We start from the raw sequence: 17,093 nt of genomic DNA on the forward strand, positions 1-17,093 counted from the left end.
GGCCACTTTGTACTCCAACTAAAGTTGGAACCCCTGATGTAGTTTACCATAACAGCCACGGCGAGGCTGCCTTCCCCACGCTCCCACGCGGCAGCGCGCGCAGTGACGCACGGTGGTCACCGTAGTTCCGAGCTCGTCTTCCCTAAAGCAGAACTACAAATTTCCACCACGTGACGCGGCGAACCCACGGCGACAGGTTGTGCGTGTGCGCGCGCTCCGTGGCAAGTTTCTGCGGAACTTGTGCCTCCACTGCATGTGTGTGTGTCTGTGTGTCTGTGCGTGAGCGCGCGCTCTTGCGTGCGCGTTGTGGCTTCCTCAGTGAAACTTCATACAGGTTCACGGCGCGTTATCGGGTGAAATGAGCGTTGTACGCGCAGGGTCAGGGTGGACATCTAATTCTAGGAATGCATGGATACGCGTTTCTGGATCCGTGTTGTTTTGAAGTAGCCCTGAAGGTTTTTTTCTTCTTTTGTACAACGTTACGTTGATTTGATTTTTTTTTTTTTTTAAACTATCGTGATCCTAAAAAATGAGGTTCAACGGTTACCTGAAGCTCCGGATCGGCGAGGCGGTGGGACTCAAACCCACCACCTTCTCCCTGCGCCACTCCGTCATCTTCAACAAAGCGCCCCCGACCATGGACCCCTACATCATGGTGAAGGTGGACGAGCTGAAGATCGGACAGACGCTGACCAAACAGAAGACCAACACGCCGACGTTCAACGAGGAGTTCTGCCTCAACGTGAGCGACGGGAAGCAGATCGAGATGGCGGTCTTCCACGACACTCCGATCGGTTACGATGACTTTGTGGCCAACTGCATCATTCCGTTTGAGAGCCTCATCCACACCTCCAACACCGGAGAGACGTTCGATGGATGGGTGAGTAAGAGGATGAACATATTAAAAACAACAACAACATATATTTAATCTATTGCCAAGGTGATTAACCTGTGGTGGTCCCCAATGACTCCTCCACTCCCCCCAGTCATGCCCACCCAGGAAGATCATTTCATGCCTCCATTTATGTATTTATATATTATGTATTATTATTTTTTATAATAATTATGCAGGACAAGCCTTTTATTTTTACTTTTATACGGGCACTTTAACTTAAATCAGCTTGCAAATTTTTCAACCGTAAATTTACACCGGATTGCTGCTTTTCCTTCAGTAATCTTTGCACTTGCTTTAAACTAGATCTTCTGACAGGTGTATTTTCGTTTTCTTTTTCTTTTTTCGTTTCTTTTGAGCGAGTCATTTCTAGTACAGGGAACTGTTGTCTCAAAATAGTATTTAATAATAATACACTATATATAGTGCATTTCAAAATACTCAAAGACGCTTTACATGTTTAAAATAAGCATAAAACAAAGACATCATGTAAAAAACACAGCATTAATTACACGTTTACCTTCTTGTAGAGAACTGATTAATAAAAAAATGTAGCTCGGGAGTCGTGGCTGCAAAGCTCAGTCAGAAACGTTAAACTTAAGTAAAACTAAACATGTAACGTCACAGGTTCTTTTCTCCTACACAAAGATATTGTAGGTTTGCTGGTGACAGCTTTGATGCACACTAAAAATGATTCAAGGGCAGGTTAAGGAATCAAAACAAAAAAAACCTGATTTAGCTCAGGGCGATGTTTAGTACACGTCTAGGTGAAACATTGCCTGTTTCTCTGTCTGAAGTCTTAACATTCTCCCGTTGGCATGTGTCAGGGCGTACTCTACACAACGCACGGGGGCGACTTGTGTCGTTGACAACCATCATTGGAAAATATGGTCTGAAACCACACCAAGCACCACTAAGACAAGCAGCTAATTTGTCACACCACCATGGAGACACACATAGCACGGCATTTGGTCTGTGATTAAAGAAAACATGCGTTTCTGATGCTCACTGGACCGTTAATGAACAAAGCTGATCTCACCCTGGCTCTCTGATTAAATACTTTGTGTAGAAACACGTTATAGTCTCGTTCTCCTCCAGGCACAAACATAACATTGGCTCCTAAACCGGAGTTTCCCTTCTCTTGCTTATCGTCATCGTCTGGGACTCTAAGGCACTGCAGGTCCTGGGGAATGTAACCCGAGCCGGTTGCAGGTGGTATCGACCGCGCTTAACAACACTCTCGCCGCGTGCAGTATTGTCTCTGACCTGCAGATATATTCTCATTAGAGATCACAGCTTCTTTTAGCACCCAGTGGGTTTATATTCATGCGGCAAAACACTTCATTTCACCTGTGAACTCTGTATTCCAGAGGTGAACGAATAAAGGCGCCAAAAGGGAGAGTGCGGATGTGTACGGATAAAAACATGAACATGAAAGCTTGCATAACAATATGCATAAAAAACTGAATGTAAGTAGCATTCATAAAAGGGGTACATTTAAATTATGAAATGTATATTCCCACTGCCGGACCTCACTGACCATCCAGACACCTCACGCCCGACATGCACATTGAGTGTGCAGCACAGCGTTGAAGCCTGACCGCAACAAGCACGACCGAGCTGCCGCTTCAGAGCATTCAGGATGTGAGACACAGGTTCACACTTATTAAACGGGGCAACAAAATGTGCAAAAAGAGATTTAAAAAAAAAGAGTAACGCATGTACAAATATAAGCAAAGTACAAACAGGATGCACACAAGTTATAATATTGTTCATCAACGTACTTTAACGTGTATGAAAATGATGAGAAATGCATATTGTAATGTGACAAAGGTTAGTGTTGATGTTTGCTACAGCATGTTGAAAAGCAATGAAGTATAAAATCAATATTGTTTTATTCATACTTTGCTATCTCAATAATCTTTCTTATTACAAAGAAAGATATGAGATAGCTTTTTGCACGCTTCTACACCACGACCCCCCATCGGGGGGGAAGTGGTGGGAAAGCGGAGCTCGTCGGTTACTCGCGGAAGTATTTAGTGCTCATTCTCACTTCGATACACAGGCTTGAAGTTGTTATCGGTCACATCTGAGCTGTGAAGGGTTTGTTTCACACGTGTGTTCGGCAGAGACCGAAAGGCACAGGCCCCCACTCGCCCACGTCGCTGTTTCTCACAGCGCTCCCGCCTCGAGGGCTCGCCGTGAAAATGCTCAATAGGCTCTCATCCAGATGTCTCTCCCCCCCCCTCTCCCCCCCCATCCTGTGCACACTGTCCAGTTCGACACTCCTTATTTTAACTTCTCTTAATGTCAGAGCTGGTGTCATGCATTTAGGCGACATCCACCGTATGACATTTGGAGTCGTGGGGCACAAGTTTCCTCGGCCTCCCACTCGTTGACACTACATTGTGTTGGCTGCGTTTCTTTTGAGCTCTTTAATTTCACAATATGTCGTCAATCATCAGTTTTCGGGTACATGTGGTTTTGGAGTCAGCCTTGAAGTAAGCCCCCCCCCATGTGATGCACTGAAACAGAAAGTAGGTTAAAAATGGCCCCTCTAGCAAAGTGTACTGCTTACATGGCTAAAACATACCCCATCCCCCCTTTTTTTGTCATGCAGCAGCATTTAGCGTTCTGCTTTTCATCGACCGCATAATGCTGCCTTCACCCGAATCTGTTTAAGATCTGATAAAATTGCACAGTCATGTACGGCCGTAGAACAATACTCATCCTCCTGTATGTAGATAAAAGTCGCTAACGTCAGTGTCTATTTCTTAAATAAAAATGAATGCGCGGGATGGGGGACAAACGTCAGTCTTCCTTCTTTCCGAGTCTAGGCAAAAACCAGTGGCCAACTTGAGGTTTTGACAACAACCAATAAGCTCTTTAGCTCCTTCCTAGAGCTTAACGAGGGAGCAAAGGGGAAAAGATCCGAGACAGCTTGCATTGAGTAAGTCTTCACATTGGAGAAGTCCAACTTGCTGTCTAGACGGTAAATTAAGAGACAGGATATGAGCAGGTAATCTAAGACAGTGGGACACGTGGGGAAATACGAGTTTTACATCAAATGGGCCACAGTTTACACACAATGGTTCACTGTTTTGTGGGCAGAAATTATTTTCCAAGCGGGGGTGCACGTGTAGTATAAATAGAACAGATTTTTATTTCAGTGTAAAGTTTCCAGTGGGTGCTGCAGGAAGTAACCCTTTCTGTCTGCCCGGTCGCAGCTCATCCCTAAGAAGACCTTTTTCTGCATGTAGGGCTTTTTAATGTGTGCTCGGGTGTTTGCCATCGCTCCCAGCTGAGCATCGTGTCACCACAACCTCGGCACCCAGCCCAACCTGCCGGACCTGCTCGCTTGTCTTTCTGACGCATTGCCCAAATTCCTCCAAAATGACGTGCACCCCTGAAGAATGCAAAAATATGCAGCTGCGCCGCTTCCTTCTCGCTAGGAAGAGATGTCACATGCCATCCCGCATGGCTTAACCCAATTCTTCAAACTAAACCACAGATGGGTGCTAGTTTGATCATTTCAAAAGCATTCCATGTGCCACATCTCAGGTGATCCTTTTGTTCCATACAGTGGACTTCTGTTTTGCTATATTTGCGTATGCAGAAATGTAATTGTGAGTTTGTGTGTCTTCTGCAGATGGACTTGGAGCCAGAGGGCAAGGTGTACGTTCATATTTCACTCACTGGTTCCTTCACAGATGGTAAGGCTGCCCCTGGTGGCAAAATAAAGCCCACAGCTTCTCCCCCTGCGGGGAAGTGCAATAGCAACTTCTCATTCTAATTTCACACAATGTTGAAATGTCTGTGGAGCGCCGCTGACTGTTTTGAATAGTTATCGCTGGAGAGCCATTGTTTGGCCAGAGTGAAACTGATTGTACCTGCTAATGACATAAGCTAGAAAATGGGTGTGCCTGTTTTTGTGTCACTCAAGTGCCTTATGTGTCCGGTAAGTCTAGCTAGTTTCAAGATACTTTCCCTTCTTGTTTAGCTGGTGGATCCTTGCTCTGCATTCCTGCTGCCGTCATCACTAAACTCATGAAGCAATAATATTTCATTTAGCTTCCTTTCCCTTGACTTTGATTTTGAAAAACCATCTGTGATGTAGTTTTGAGGAAAAAAGGTGCCCTTCTCCATTTTTGGTGTTAAAATGTGCATATTTACTCTACAATAACACTTCATTCTGAAAGAAGAAGAAGTGCAAGTGCAAAAAAGACTTTCTACTTCATATCATTTTTTTACTTACTGCCTGTTCTCATTTTGATTCAGCGCCAGCATTAACCTCTCTCATTTCTGTCAGACGATGCCACGGTTAAAGAGAGGAAAAGCTTCAAGCAGTTCACAAGGCAGCGACAAGGAGCCGTGAGACGGAGGATCCACCAGGTGAACGGACACAAGTTCATGTCCACGTTCCTCCGTCAGCCCACCTTCTGCTTCCACTGCAAAGAGTTCATCTGGTGAGGAAGTCGAGGTCCTGCGCGTCTCCCTGTGCGTCGCCAACTGCTTCTGATTGTCTTCCCTTCTGTTTTTTTGTTTTTTTTGTTAGGGGTGTTTTTGGAAAGCAGGGTTACCAGTGCCAAGGTGAGCACACATTGCTCTTTTGGTCACAGTTGCTCAAACACGCATTTGACGTTTCGCTTGACGCCCGGCTGTTGTTTTCTCCAGTGTGCACCTGCGTGGTTCACAAACGATGCCACCAGCACGTCGTCACCACGTGTCCGCGCATGAAGAAGCCGGCGAAAGAGCAGGTAACAACAGTCTGTCCGACACAGCGCTCGCCCCCCCCCGTGCGCGGCGTCGGCCTGCCGTTGCAACGCGTGGATCGATTTGTCGCCGCGGATCATCAATGACAAAAATAATCAGTGTGTCAGAAGGTTTCAGGCACACAAGTGCGTTTTTGCTGTTTTTGCTTCTTACGGAGTTTGTGTGTAATACAGGATGTGCAAAATGTAGTAGATCTTCTACAGCCCCCTCCTCCCCCACACACTACACACACACACACACACACACACACACAGACCCCTGATTAACACCTGCAGCGATGCACAGGTTCCTGTTTCTTTGTTCAGATGGCCACTGAGCCAGAACGCTACTTTTTCTCACAGGCTTGTTGCCGCTCATATACTATACCCGTGTATATTTCTATTAATACCTCTGTGCTTTTCTTAGCACTGAAACAGGTCAATTTTTGTCTCAGTCTTACTACATTTAGCTGATGATTACACTTTTATTTTCCATTGGGAAGTTCAAAAAGCAATGAACAAAAATAACTATGACGAAAATGGAAACCTACAGCACATTTTTTTTTCCAATGTTGCAACACACAGAACATACATGTCTTCTCTCCGCAGCCCATAAACCCAGGCTTCAGCATCAACATCCCTCACATGTTCAAACTGCACAACTACAAGTCCCCCACCTTCTGTGACCACTGTGGCTCCTTGCTGTGGGGAATAGTCAAACAGGGGCTGCATTGTAAAAGTAAGACTGGGGTCAACACTCGAAAATCCAATCTCAAAATTCCTACTTTGTCTATTATTGAGTGTTACCATCCGTCCTTTGTGGTTTTTCTCTCGTTTCAGTCTGTAAAATGAATGTTCACATCCGCTGCAAAGGCAACGTCGCTCCAAGCTGTGGGGTCAACAGTGTGGAGCTGGCCAGTAAGCTGGCAGAGATGGGTTTGCAGGCCGGAGGACTCTCCAAACGCAATTCAGTGGTATAAAAAAAAAAAAAAGGCAGAGTCCGATCCATTCCTTCTACTTAAAGGTGGCTTAATGCAGTGTTTTATGAGTGGTGTTTATTGTGGCAGGCCCAAAGTTCAAGTCCGATGAAAGACGACACTGAGAGGAGGGAGAGTACGGACACTCAGCAGCAGACTCCTCGACTGGGCCTCTCGGACTTCACGTTCCTTCAGGTCCTTGGCAAGGGCAGTTTTGGAAAGGTGGGAGTGACGCCACGAGGGTGCCGGTAGAGTGTGGGAACATGGAGGCTTTTAGTTATGAGAAATTGAATCACATTGGTTCAGTTGGTATACAAACATCATACTCTGATAGTATTTGCATCGAGGTGATGCTGAATTTGTTAAAGCCTCACCTGTCCTGCTCTGTTTATGTTGCATCTGCAGGTGATGCTGGCGAGACTAAACAGCAGAGATCAGGTTTTTGCGGTCAAGGTGTTGAAGAAGGACATCATTTTGCAGGACGATGATGTGGAGTGTACCATGACCGAGAAGAGGGTGCTATCCCTGGCCTGCTGTCACCCCTACCTCACACAGCTGTACTGCTGCTTCCAGACGCCGGTCAGTACGGTGCACGTTTGTTTAACAATAAGCAATCTGAGCCTTTTTCAAATAAACGGAGGTAATGCTCTCATCTCAGATCAAATACCATCTGCCCTGCTTCACTAAAAAAAGGTTTATTAATTTTCTTTCAGGTGTTTTGTTTGAGGTTAATTTGCACACACGCAATTTGAATGAAATTTGAATCCAATTTAAATACCTCTTGGTCCAGTTGTTTTTTTGTATCACACTTTTTTTCTTTACAATCGCGTAACAATATATATATATATATATATATATAAAACTGTATGTTATCCATTTACAGTCCTTTACTATATTTTTACACATCTGGATATCTACATTTGGATCACTTTGTTGGGCTTCATGCTGTATAGTTTCATTCCTACAGCCTTGTTTATTAATGAATTCATATAAATACATCAAACAAATACACATCTGTCCGTGTTAGCAAATAACAGCGACTGAGTGAAATATCACCAACACCCGCGCGTAAAGCTGTCGGACACGGCGCACTGCACACCGTGGCGTTTTTAGGACACGCCCTTACCCAGAGGTAATGCGTCCTCTGGTCAGCAGGCAGCAGCAGTTTGCCGTTGTTGTGCTCAAGGAGGTCTTGAATAGGCCTCTGCCGGCAGGGCTGCTCCTCACAGCAGGAAGGACGCGCCTAATCTGCTTTCATTGTTTGAATCACCTCTGTCCTACTTCAGCCCAGTTCAAAATAGAGCAGCAAGCACTGAAATGACTCATTCAAACCCCCCCCCCCGCTCGACAACAGCGCACAGAATCCTCCACTGCACAACATTTTCCCCATAAGCGGTGACATTTTGTGATGACATTGCCAGAATAATACGTTTTTTATTATTGAAAATTTTAAAAAGGAATTTTTCATCCATTTTTTTTACCTTTTCTCCAGGGTGGGTGAAAGAAATGGCGTGAGTGCATAGGGAGGTGAAGTGGACACTCATTTGGTTGAGTGTCCTTGGAAAATTGTCCTTCAACACAGCGATTTATTATCATCTCCTCCTCCTCTTGACCATTAAGAAGTGAATTAAAGTTTGTCTCGCATTCCCAGACGTCCTGCTCATCAATTTGACAGAGGTTTGGAGAAAGTCTTGCAAAAGACATTCACTCCATGCAATGGCAAAATAATGATATTTAATGCTTGAGTAGTATTATCTAATTTAATCTAAAGTCTATCAGTCAACCGGTTTTTTGAGACAAGCTGTTACTTGCAATTTATCACTCAAATGGCAGTGTCTCTAATATTTTTCAAATTATACAACTCGAAAAGACTCAATGGCGAGGAACGACCACGAAGCGATTCTAGCGTGGATTTGAAGATTTCCCACATCCACAGATGAGTTGAACGTCGGGAGGCTCCATGAGCAGATCTGTGCATCCCATTCTCCTTCCCCCCCAAGCTCCCTCTTTTAAGATTACTTATCGACCACAGCCTGTAATGAGAGAGAAAGATTGATGGGTTTGATCAGTATTTCTTTTGCCCCATTGACTTTTAACATTCATTTGTTGCAAAGGAATCCATTAAAACAGACACGTGGAATTCATGAGAAGCACAAATGTATCATCTTTGAAGGCATTGCCAATGTCATGGGTTCTTGAACTGGATAATAATATGTATATAATTTCTACACTTTCTTTTTCAGGACCGTCTCTTCTTTGTGATGGAGTTTGTGAACGGTGGCGATCTCATGTTCCACATCCAGAAGTCCAGGAAGTTTGAAGAGCCTCGAGCTTGTTTCTACACAGCAGAGATCACCTCAGCGCTCATATTCCTGCACAACAAAGGCATCGTCTACAGGTCTGTGAAATTGCGATTGCTGAATCCCCTAAAAAGGATCCTTTCATAAGACCGCACAGAATATTCCCAGTTTCATTGGATTCAAAAGATCTCACAGCCTTCTAACCTATCATCATATCATATCAATTTTGGTTTGGAGATTCCATATTTAAAACAGAAAACCCAAGGGGCATGAAAAAGATTTGATTGATATATTGATCATTTATCAAACAGGGACAGTGGGACTAAGGACATCCTACCGATGCATTAAGGACTTTTTAGTATCCGGCATTTTTGGACTTACGGACTTTATTCAGGATTCTGTGTTTTGACCTTTGTTGCATTAACAGTGTCAATGTCTGTAATCTGATTTTGGCAATTTGTGAATGTATGGGTGAAATACTGAATATCGATACTCCTCGATATATAAAAACCCTTTTTATTCAGTCATTCTTTTTTTTAAGTCATCCATCGTGCTGAGGTGGCAGTTCACAGTTAACTCACTGTCAGCTGTATCTTCCTCAAGGTTCAAGCACTATAATATCAAGCGGAGTGGAATATATAGTCATGGTTGCAATTTTTTGGGGGGGTGAAATTGACATTCATAATATATTTTTTGAGTTTTTATTTCATTTTAAGCCATCCGCACTCGTGTAATACACCCACGGGGTTGTACTTTCAGGGAGTCGCATGTTGCCACGTAAGGTGGCACCATGTGAGCTAAATCCTGAGTTATATTTAGGGTTCCGAGTGTTAAGTGTCGTCCTGCACCACATAGCATGACTCTAGCTGAAGAAGCCACACACACGGTTTGCATGTTACATCTACAAGAACACGCTAAAGAACAGCTTAAACATCAGGGCCCTCTAAGAGGAGCTTATGATGCCTCCTTCAAAATAAGACTTCCCAGTCACCGCGTTGTGTAATACTGTTAACTAGACATATCTCTGGAGGTGATCTCTTTTAGCTAGATGTGAAGTCGTACTGCAAAAAAAATAAAATACTATGCGTGTGTCATATTGTTTCTCGGAACTTCCCTCTCTCTACTTTGGAAATGTTTCTATTGGTGCAACTTTTTTTTTCTGACCCTCTTAGTTGACCTCGCATTGGGATAAGGTTCAGTACCTCAGTGTTAGTAAATGTTTAAATGTTATTACTGTGGATACCGTTATGTGGGACTGACCCACTTTCTATAGGAAGAGGTTCAAAGTTGAATCCTGTTTGTCTTTCCAGTGTGTGTCTGAGCTAAATGGCACAGAAACCCACTTAAACAAAATACCAATTCACTGTCCTCAACCGTTATTGGTTATTTATTTTGTATTCTCGTGGTCGTGTATGGGTTGCTCTCTTTTGGCCTGTTCTTAAGGCGGCGAGGGACTTCCACCACGAACATCTGAGTCACTGTTACACAACCGGCTTAAAGAAGAGTAAACCAGATTAATCCAAACAAACCAGTGTTGCTTTGACCAGCAGGCTGCCTGTTTTTTTCATTCAGACGTCACTGTGTACGTCTGTTTGACGAAATTTCTTTCTGCCGGTGGTGATGAAATAGCTTTTTTTGCTTTTAAGTTAATGCATCTCCAAAAATGTCGTCTTCAGCATCAGCCTGCGCTATAATAATGAATCTTCTATCTATGCAGTTCATTAATGTCTATAAAAGAACGTTGGTCTTGAATTGGGTCACCTGATCGCAGATTAGAGTTTAACTCTCAGGTTTAATCTTAATGTCAGCAGTTCTTATTAATACGGAGGAGTTTGGGTTTCCTTTTTTTGTTATGGAGACATTCACAGAATTTAATCCTTCCACTCGTATTACAAGACTTTATTTTCAATTAGCGGTAGAGAACGGCCGCCCTTCGTTCACAGGATTAGCGGTTTGATTCCTGGCTCTGCGATGGGTTTAAGCTGCGTTCATGTTGTAGGAACGTTTGTTAGTGTAAAAAAAGTTAGATGTTCTAAACTGCAAAATTATCAACTAAATACTATCACTGTATCTTGTATCTATTTACTGACAGCACATCTGAAACAACACAAACCAAGTGCGATGTGCACTGAGCACAAACCTCCTTGGAACAACTTCCAAATCAAATGTCTAATTTCCTTTTACTTTCTGTGTTCGTACATCAGGGATCTAAAGTTGGACAATGTTCTTCTTGACAAAGACGGTCACTGTAAGCTGGCAGACTTTGGCATGTGCAAAGAGGGCATTTTGGACGGCGTAACTACAGGAACTTTCTGTGGGACCCCGGATTACATCGCCCCTGAAGTAAGTTTCCACATGCACTAACTAACTTTAATATATCACCTGACTTTATACACACACAGTTTGCGACTTATAACTACTGCTAAGGGCAGGTTTGTGGATCCTTTACCCACCACACCTGTGGTACTGTTTACATTTCCATGTCTCTTACACATTCCAGTCAGAATATAATAAGAATTGAGCAAAGCATAAATTCAGGCACCATTAGACTCCTGCAGCCATGGGTTTCTGAGTTTACATGTTGCAGTTCCAAGTCCCATTCTCCCTCGATCACACCACCTCACAATAAACCAACACTGCGGTCACTGCCTGTAACTCTCTCCTGACTTACTGGAAGTCAGGGTAGCTGTGAGGTCAGCTTATGCAAAGCTGTGTGACTTGACAATGCCCGAATGACTTTTGATGATTTGCCGTGATATGTCTCCACAGATCCTGCAGGAGATGCAGTACGGGCCCTCTGTTGATTGGTGGGCTCTCGGGGTGCTCCTGTATGAGATGCTGTCGGGGCACGCTCCTTTTGAGGCCGAAAATGAAGATGACCTCTTTGAATCCATCCTCAATGAAGACATTGTTTATGCGTCTTGGCTCAGCACCGAGGCAGTTAATATACTCAAAGCTGTAAGTGAAAATGGTTCAGCAACTTCGAAACAGCCGAACGAGGGATGGAAGTCGGCTGTTGCTGTAGTTTCTTGTTGTTTGGCAGACATTTACCCTTTACCCCCAAAATTGTGGAGAAAAAAACACATGAGTTGTGAACATTTACTAAAAGGCCAAATCCCTGACATGAGCCGCGTGGTTAATTAAGACTGTTTGGAACAGGTTCTACATCTCAAGGTTTATTATTTCTTGTCCTTCAGACGGACTGACGGACACTCAGTGACTGCAGAGTGACCATGGAGCTCTGCCAGACAGACGTTTGGCCCGCGTCTCTTGCATAACTATATTAAGGCATGGTCCGGTGCCCAGCCACTGCACACAAGCTATAAATACAGCTTAACCCCACCCCTTCGCGCGCGCTCCGCCCGCCACTCCACTTGTCTTTGCGCCCAGTTCTCCATCTCTTATCCTTTCGGTCACGACAATGCTCTTCAGGAGGCATCGGGCCGATCTCCCCTGGTGGTTTGTGTCACTGCTGTTGCATGTTATGTAAAGATGTTTTTTGGTGTGAGTGGATTTGAACACTGTTTCACTATTTATTTTAAGGGTTGATCCGTTACGGTCCTGCTTGTTCCCATAAGCAAGTTCACATAGTTCAGAGGAATATGCGGACGTGAATGTTGAATAGCAGATGAAGCTATGAAGTAGGTCTGAAACTAAGAAGAAGAAGTATTACTACTATAAGGTTTTTATCCCATTAAACACTGCAAACTCTAAAGTTTGATTTAAATGGATTACAATAACACCCCCTCATTATAGAAGTTTCTAGATGAATTAAATAAATCAATGCAAACTGCCCTGCACTAGTTTCAGCATTTCTTTCTGTTGGTGGAGAATGGGCTCTTTGTGTGGCAAATGCTGACACGGCATGTCTGGTGCTGAGGATGGCACGTCTGACGCGTAGCCACGGAAAGATGGCACAGAATTCAGTGCAATGGATTTTCATACATTTTGTGGTGTGTAAACGCCTCCCAGACCGAGCAGACCAGTGTATCATTGTGCAGTCTGGGCCTATAGCAGCACCTCAAGGGGCTGGCCACAGCTATTAGAAAGAGGACAGTCTGAAGCCTACTCTTAAATGTGTGTGTCTGTCTGCTTGGACATGCCTTTATGGGAACAGCTGTGTGTTGAGAAAACAAGGACTAAACTATAACCGAAGCTGTAACCACATTCATTTCAACCCGCTTTATCTCCTTATCTTCCCCTTTGGGACAATCCTCTTCTCTCTAATTGGCTTTGTCTTTGGATTGAGTTTTTCTCTGAAGCCGGTAGTTAGAAGTGTCTTAAAACTAACGTAGCAAGACCTATTAATCTTTCCACTGACTTTGGTTTAATCTGAACCACTGTTGCTGTGCTGAGGCGGGGGGGCGCGCGTCAGTTTGTTGTCGCATCCCGGTCTAAATGTCACCGTGAGCCCTCAGGTGTGCACAGACTCGCTTTACAAAACACATTTCTGTTTTTGGTTTCATCCCAGAGGAGGTCTAAAATCATTTCTAGTTTGGACCCCTTTCTCTGCACCCACCACTGCTTTGTTTGCAGACAAATACAACTCTGTTCATTTCCCCCCCCCAAAAAAAAAACACACCGGGAATTTGGGAAACCTTCTTGCAAGTGATTGAACCCTGCTGAACTCTCTTCGCCTAAAGCATTGTGGGAGGAGCCAGATACAAGGCAGGGTGTGTTTGCTTTTGTTTGAGTTGGGAGGCGGGGATTGCCGCCAAACCTGCCGGGCTGCAGTCCAGTTTGGCATTACTCCCAAATAAATCTGGTCCGATCTAGTTGTAGCGTGTGTCATAGTCCCTCACTGTGTACGGATCATGAATAATGATTCGGGTAAATTTCCCTGATTGCGAGCTTGTTCATGCCACCTTGTTGCTGTTGCAATCGTCTGTGTGTAATCCCTTCTCTTCGTTCCGTATTCAGTTCCTGACCAAAAACCCGGCCCGGCGTCTGGGCTGTGTGGCCTCGGAGGCCGGAGAGGACGCCGTGACCAGCCACGCCTTCTTTGCCGACATTGATTGGGAGAAGCTGAATCGCAGAGAAATGGAGCCACCGTTCAAGCCCAGGATCGTAAGTGGAATGAACGACTTATTGATGGCATAGTGTGTGTTGACCTTGAGCATTACGTGACCTTGTCTTGTCTTATCTGACCGCTTGTCTATAATCTTGGTGCTGATTTAATTTTTCTTTTTTGTATCATTCTCCTCCAGAAAACGCCAGAAGACGTCAACAACTTTGACCCAGATTTTACACAGGAAGCGCCCACCCTCACGCCCATCGATGAACCCCTGATCCCCTCCATCAACCAGGAGGAGTTCCGTAACTTCTCCTACACGTCGCCTGAGCTGCTGGAGAGCTAAGGGTCTCCTCCTCCTGGATTGGACCAGTCCCCCCCTCACTCTTCTCAGCGTCTGTGGCTTCTTCTAAGACAGTTCCCAGCGGTACTTGCAGTATGATGCTGTCACATTCCCCAAAGACATGAAGGTGCAAATTGCCAAAGAGTCAGTCAAACACATGCTTGACGACAACCGAGTCTGTCCCCTTATGAACTCTTGAAGAATTCCTACGGATCCCCAAAGAGGGGAATGTGATCGCATTTCAAAAATGACTTTTAGTTGTGCGGTTGGGACTCATTCATTCAAGGGTCTGTGTATTTTACATGTGATATATTGTAACCTTGTAAGCTGTACAACCAGAATTGTTTTGTATATTTTTCTCTGAATATGCCTCACTTTTTTTTAATAATAGGAATAAATAATGACTCAGCCGGCCAGAGATTTCCAGAGAAGTCAAGCTTGCAGCCAACAGCTGGAAGAACTGAGCGAGCAAATGGAATAGTTTTTCAATGATGTGACAGTGTCCTGGGAAGAAACTAGTACCCACTAACCCACTCACAGTGGCGAGATGACATATAAAACAATTACAAGGATGGTTTAACTAAATAGCTGCAGGCAGTTTGGTATAACAGATGATGTTCATAGGTCAAACTTTGTTAGACAAACGTGGCATCAGTCTCAATCATTCTCTTGAATAAAGCAGGCATTTTGAGGATTATGCAACATTTCACCTGAGGTGAAGGCTCTGTGGTGATTCACACTGAATCAGATGTCCAAAACTTTTGACATTACGCCACAGAGTTACACTGTTCGGACCGGAAGACGTCTACCAGTATGGTGTTGGCCAATTGCCATATACAGTTGAATCGTGGCAGTTCGGCTTACTCACAGAACAAATACACACACACACACACACACACACATAGTTTCTTTCTCTCAACAAACCGAGCCTTTGAATGCTCACACAGGCCTTTTCATACTTGAAAATCCCATAAAGATTTTTGAATGTGCTCCCTGCTTAACACTTACAGCATCTTCACTGTGAAAATGTATGAATTAGGACGAGAGAGGCGGGCCGAGAGAAAACCTTAAAATTGTTACCCTGCAGTACAGTAACCTCGGCCTCATTTTGGTGGAGGATTTCAACAGTTCATTTTTTCTCATTGCAAACCTGTAGAGACTAAACAGGAAACCACACAGCGTCATTACTGCTGGCTTCGATTGAAACAGGGAGGCACAATAATGATGTTTTTTTCGGGACCCTTTAAGAAGCGGGAATGTCATACACTATTTGCTATTGCTGGTAACAACAAGGGGAAAAAAAACACTGCCGTCGAAAGATGTATTGTGTTCCCTGTGACGACAGTTTCAAGCGGAGATGAAGTCTTCCTGTTAGTTTCAAGGAGGAAGTCTTCAGGCTACACATCTGTTAGTCTCTTCAACCCATATCCTGTTGAAGGCTGTGTGGCTAGACGCTGTAAATTAGTGGCTTCAAATACAAGAATGCTTGTGAACTATCTGGAACTAGAAGCAGTGCTTTTACAGCACAAAACCAGAGCTAATGCAAAGCTATGCTGATTTGCAAAGACAAATTAAAAGTATAATAATAATGCAACCGCACATTCCTGAACAATCCTGTTGAACAACAATGTTTAACTTTTAAAAGTGCATTGATCTCGGGGATTTAATAGGATCTAACTATTCAGAGTGAGTTATATACAAATATTGAGACATTGGATTAAATTACTTTTTCTTTTACCTGACTAACCCCGTTTGGCAGCTTTCCTCAGGTAATGTCTGGATGAGACGGAAGATGGAGGAGCCTTGTCTCAGCTTCCATTACTGAGACTTATCGATGCCTGCCAGCAGGGCCTCTTCTCAGCTTGAGTCAGTTTAACCCTGCTGATTGATACAAAGACTCCGACATCAGCGGGAAGGGTGAAGGGATTAAAGGGATTCCCTCTAAGTTAACTCCCTCTTATGCTTAACCTTAAAAGATGTTTCAAATATAATCTCACACCATTGTTACATGGTGAAATGGCAGAACTTGCAGGAAAATTTAAAAAAATGGTTCAGTGTGAATGGACAGAAGGTCTGTGACATGGTGTTCCTATGATAAACAGATCAGTTTCAATAATTACATCAATACAGAATCAGGTCAGTATCCCAGGAACTCATGTATCAAGTTTATATCTCCTCAGGAGAGGGGTGGAGGGGGGGCACAGATGTTTGTCACTTTGGACTATACAACTCAAGCTGTAGAAGAAAAGCTTTGAGTAGACTTGATGCATGATGTATGTGTTTTTACTCTGCTCGGTGTTTGCAAGCATATACATATGCTTATAATGTAAATAAAAACAATAGATGTCCTGTTGAATGATTTCACACCGGTGTCGAGTATATCAAATATTAACAGAATAGAAAAACTACTCATGGCGTTCCCATATTTGATTGTCCTCAAGTCAAAGTCTACATCTCTGACACACTCTCATGTTGCCCCACCCAGACAACTGTCTGGGAAGTGTGAAAGCTTTGCTTTAATTCGTCACCTCCCAGATGTATTGACCGACATTAAGAGGATGAAAATCATTTGGGCAACATGGTAAAGACAAAATTGAATGAACTTTGCTGTGTTTTGGGTGGTTTGGAAATCGATTTCCAAATGTTTTACTTCTCCAAAAGCTGAATCACAGTTAATGTGAAATCTCCAAACCAAATAACAAAAACCATAGCCGATAAGTGTAAAGTGGGATTGAAACTGTCTAATCCAGACATCTTGCTAATGCTATAATGCTATTTTGTACATAAAATATGGAGAAAATATGTCTAAAACACAATTA

At 43.7% G+C, this 17,093-nt stretch overlaps 1 protein-coding gene across 1 annotated transcript; it reads left to right on the forward strand.

Moving 5' to 3' along the window:
• The first annotated feature begins 203 nt into the window (after positions 1-203).
• On the forward strand, positions 204-16,291 carry prkcha (protein kinase C, eta, a). The gene is made up of 14 exons (XM_037487272.2): positions 204-880; positions 4,542-4,605; positions 5,202-5,358; positions 5,448-5,482; positions 5,567-5,649; positions 6,253-6,382; positions 6,484-6,617; positions 6,711-6,842; positions 7,026-7,199; positions 8,864-9,018; positions 11,125-11,263; positions 11,690-11,878; positions 13,841-13,987; positions 14,128-16,291. Exons 1-14 carry the CDS (start codon positions 530-532, stop codon positions 14,275-14,277), a joined length of 2,040 nt encoding a protein of 679 aa, XP_037343169.2. The 5' UTR covers positions 204-529; the 3' UTR covers positions 14,278-16,291.
• Positions 16,292-17,093: the final 802 nt, after the last annotated feature.

The sequence above is a fragment of the Pungitius pungitius genome, chromosome 14, assembly GCF_949316345.1.
Source record: "Pungitius pungitius chromosome 14, fPunPun2.1, whole genome shotgun sequence".
In the NCBI taxonomy this organism is placed as follows: domain Eukaryota; kingdom Metazoa; phylum Chordata; class Actinopteri; order Perciformes; family Gasterosteidae; genus Pungitius; species Pungitius pungitius.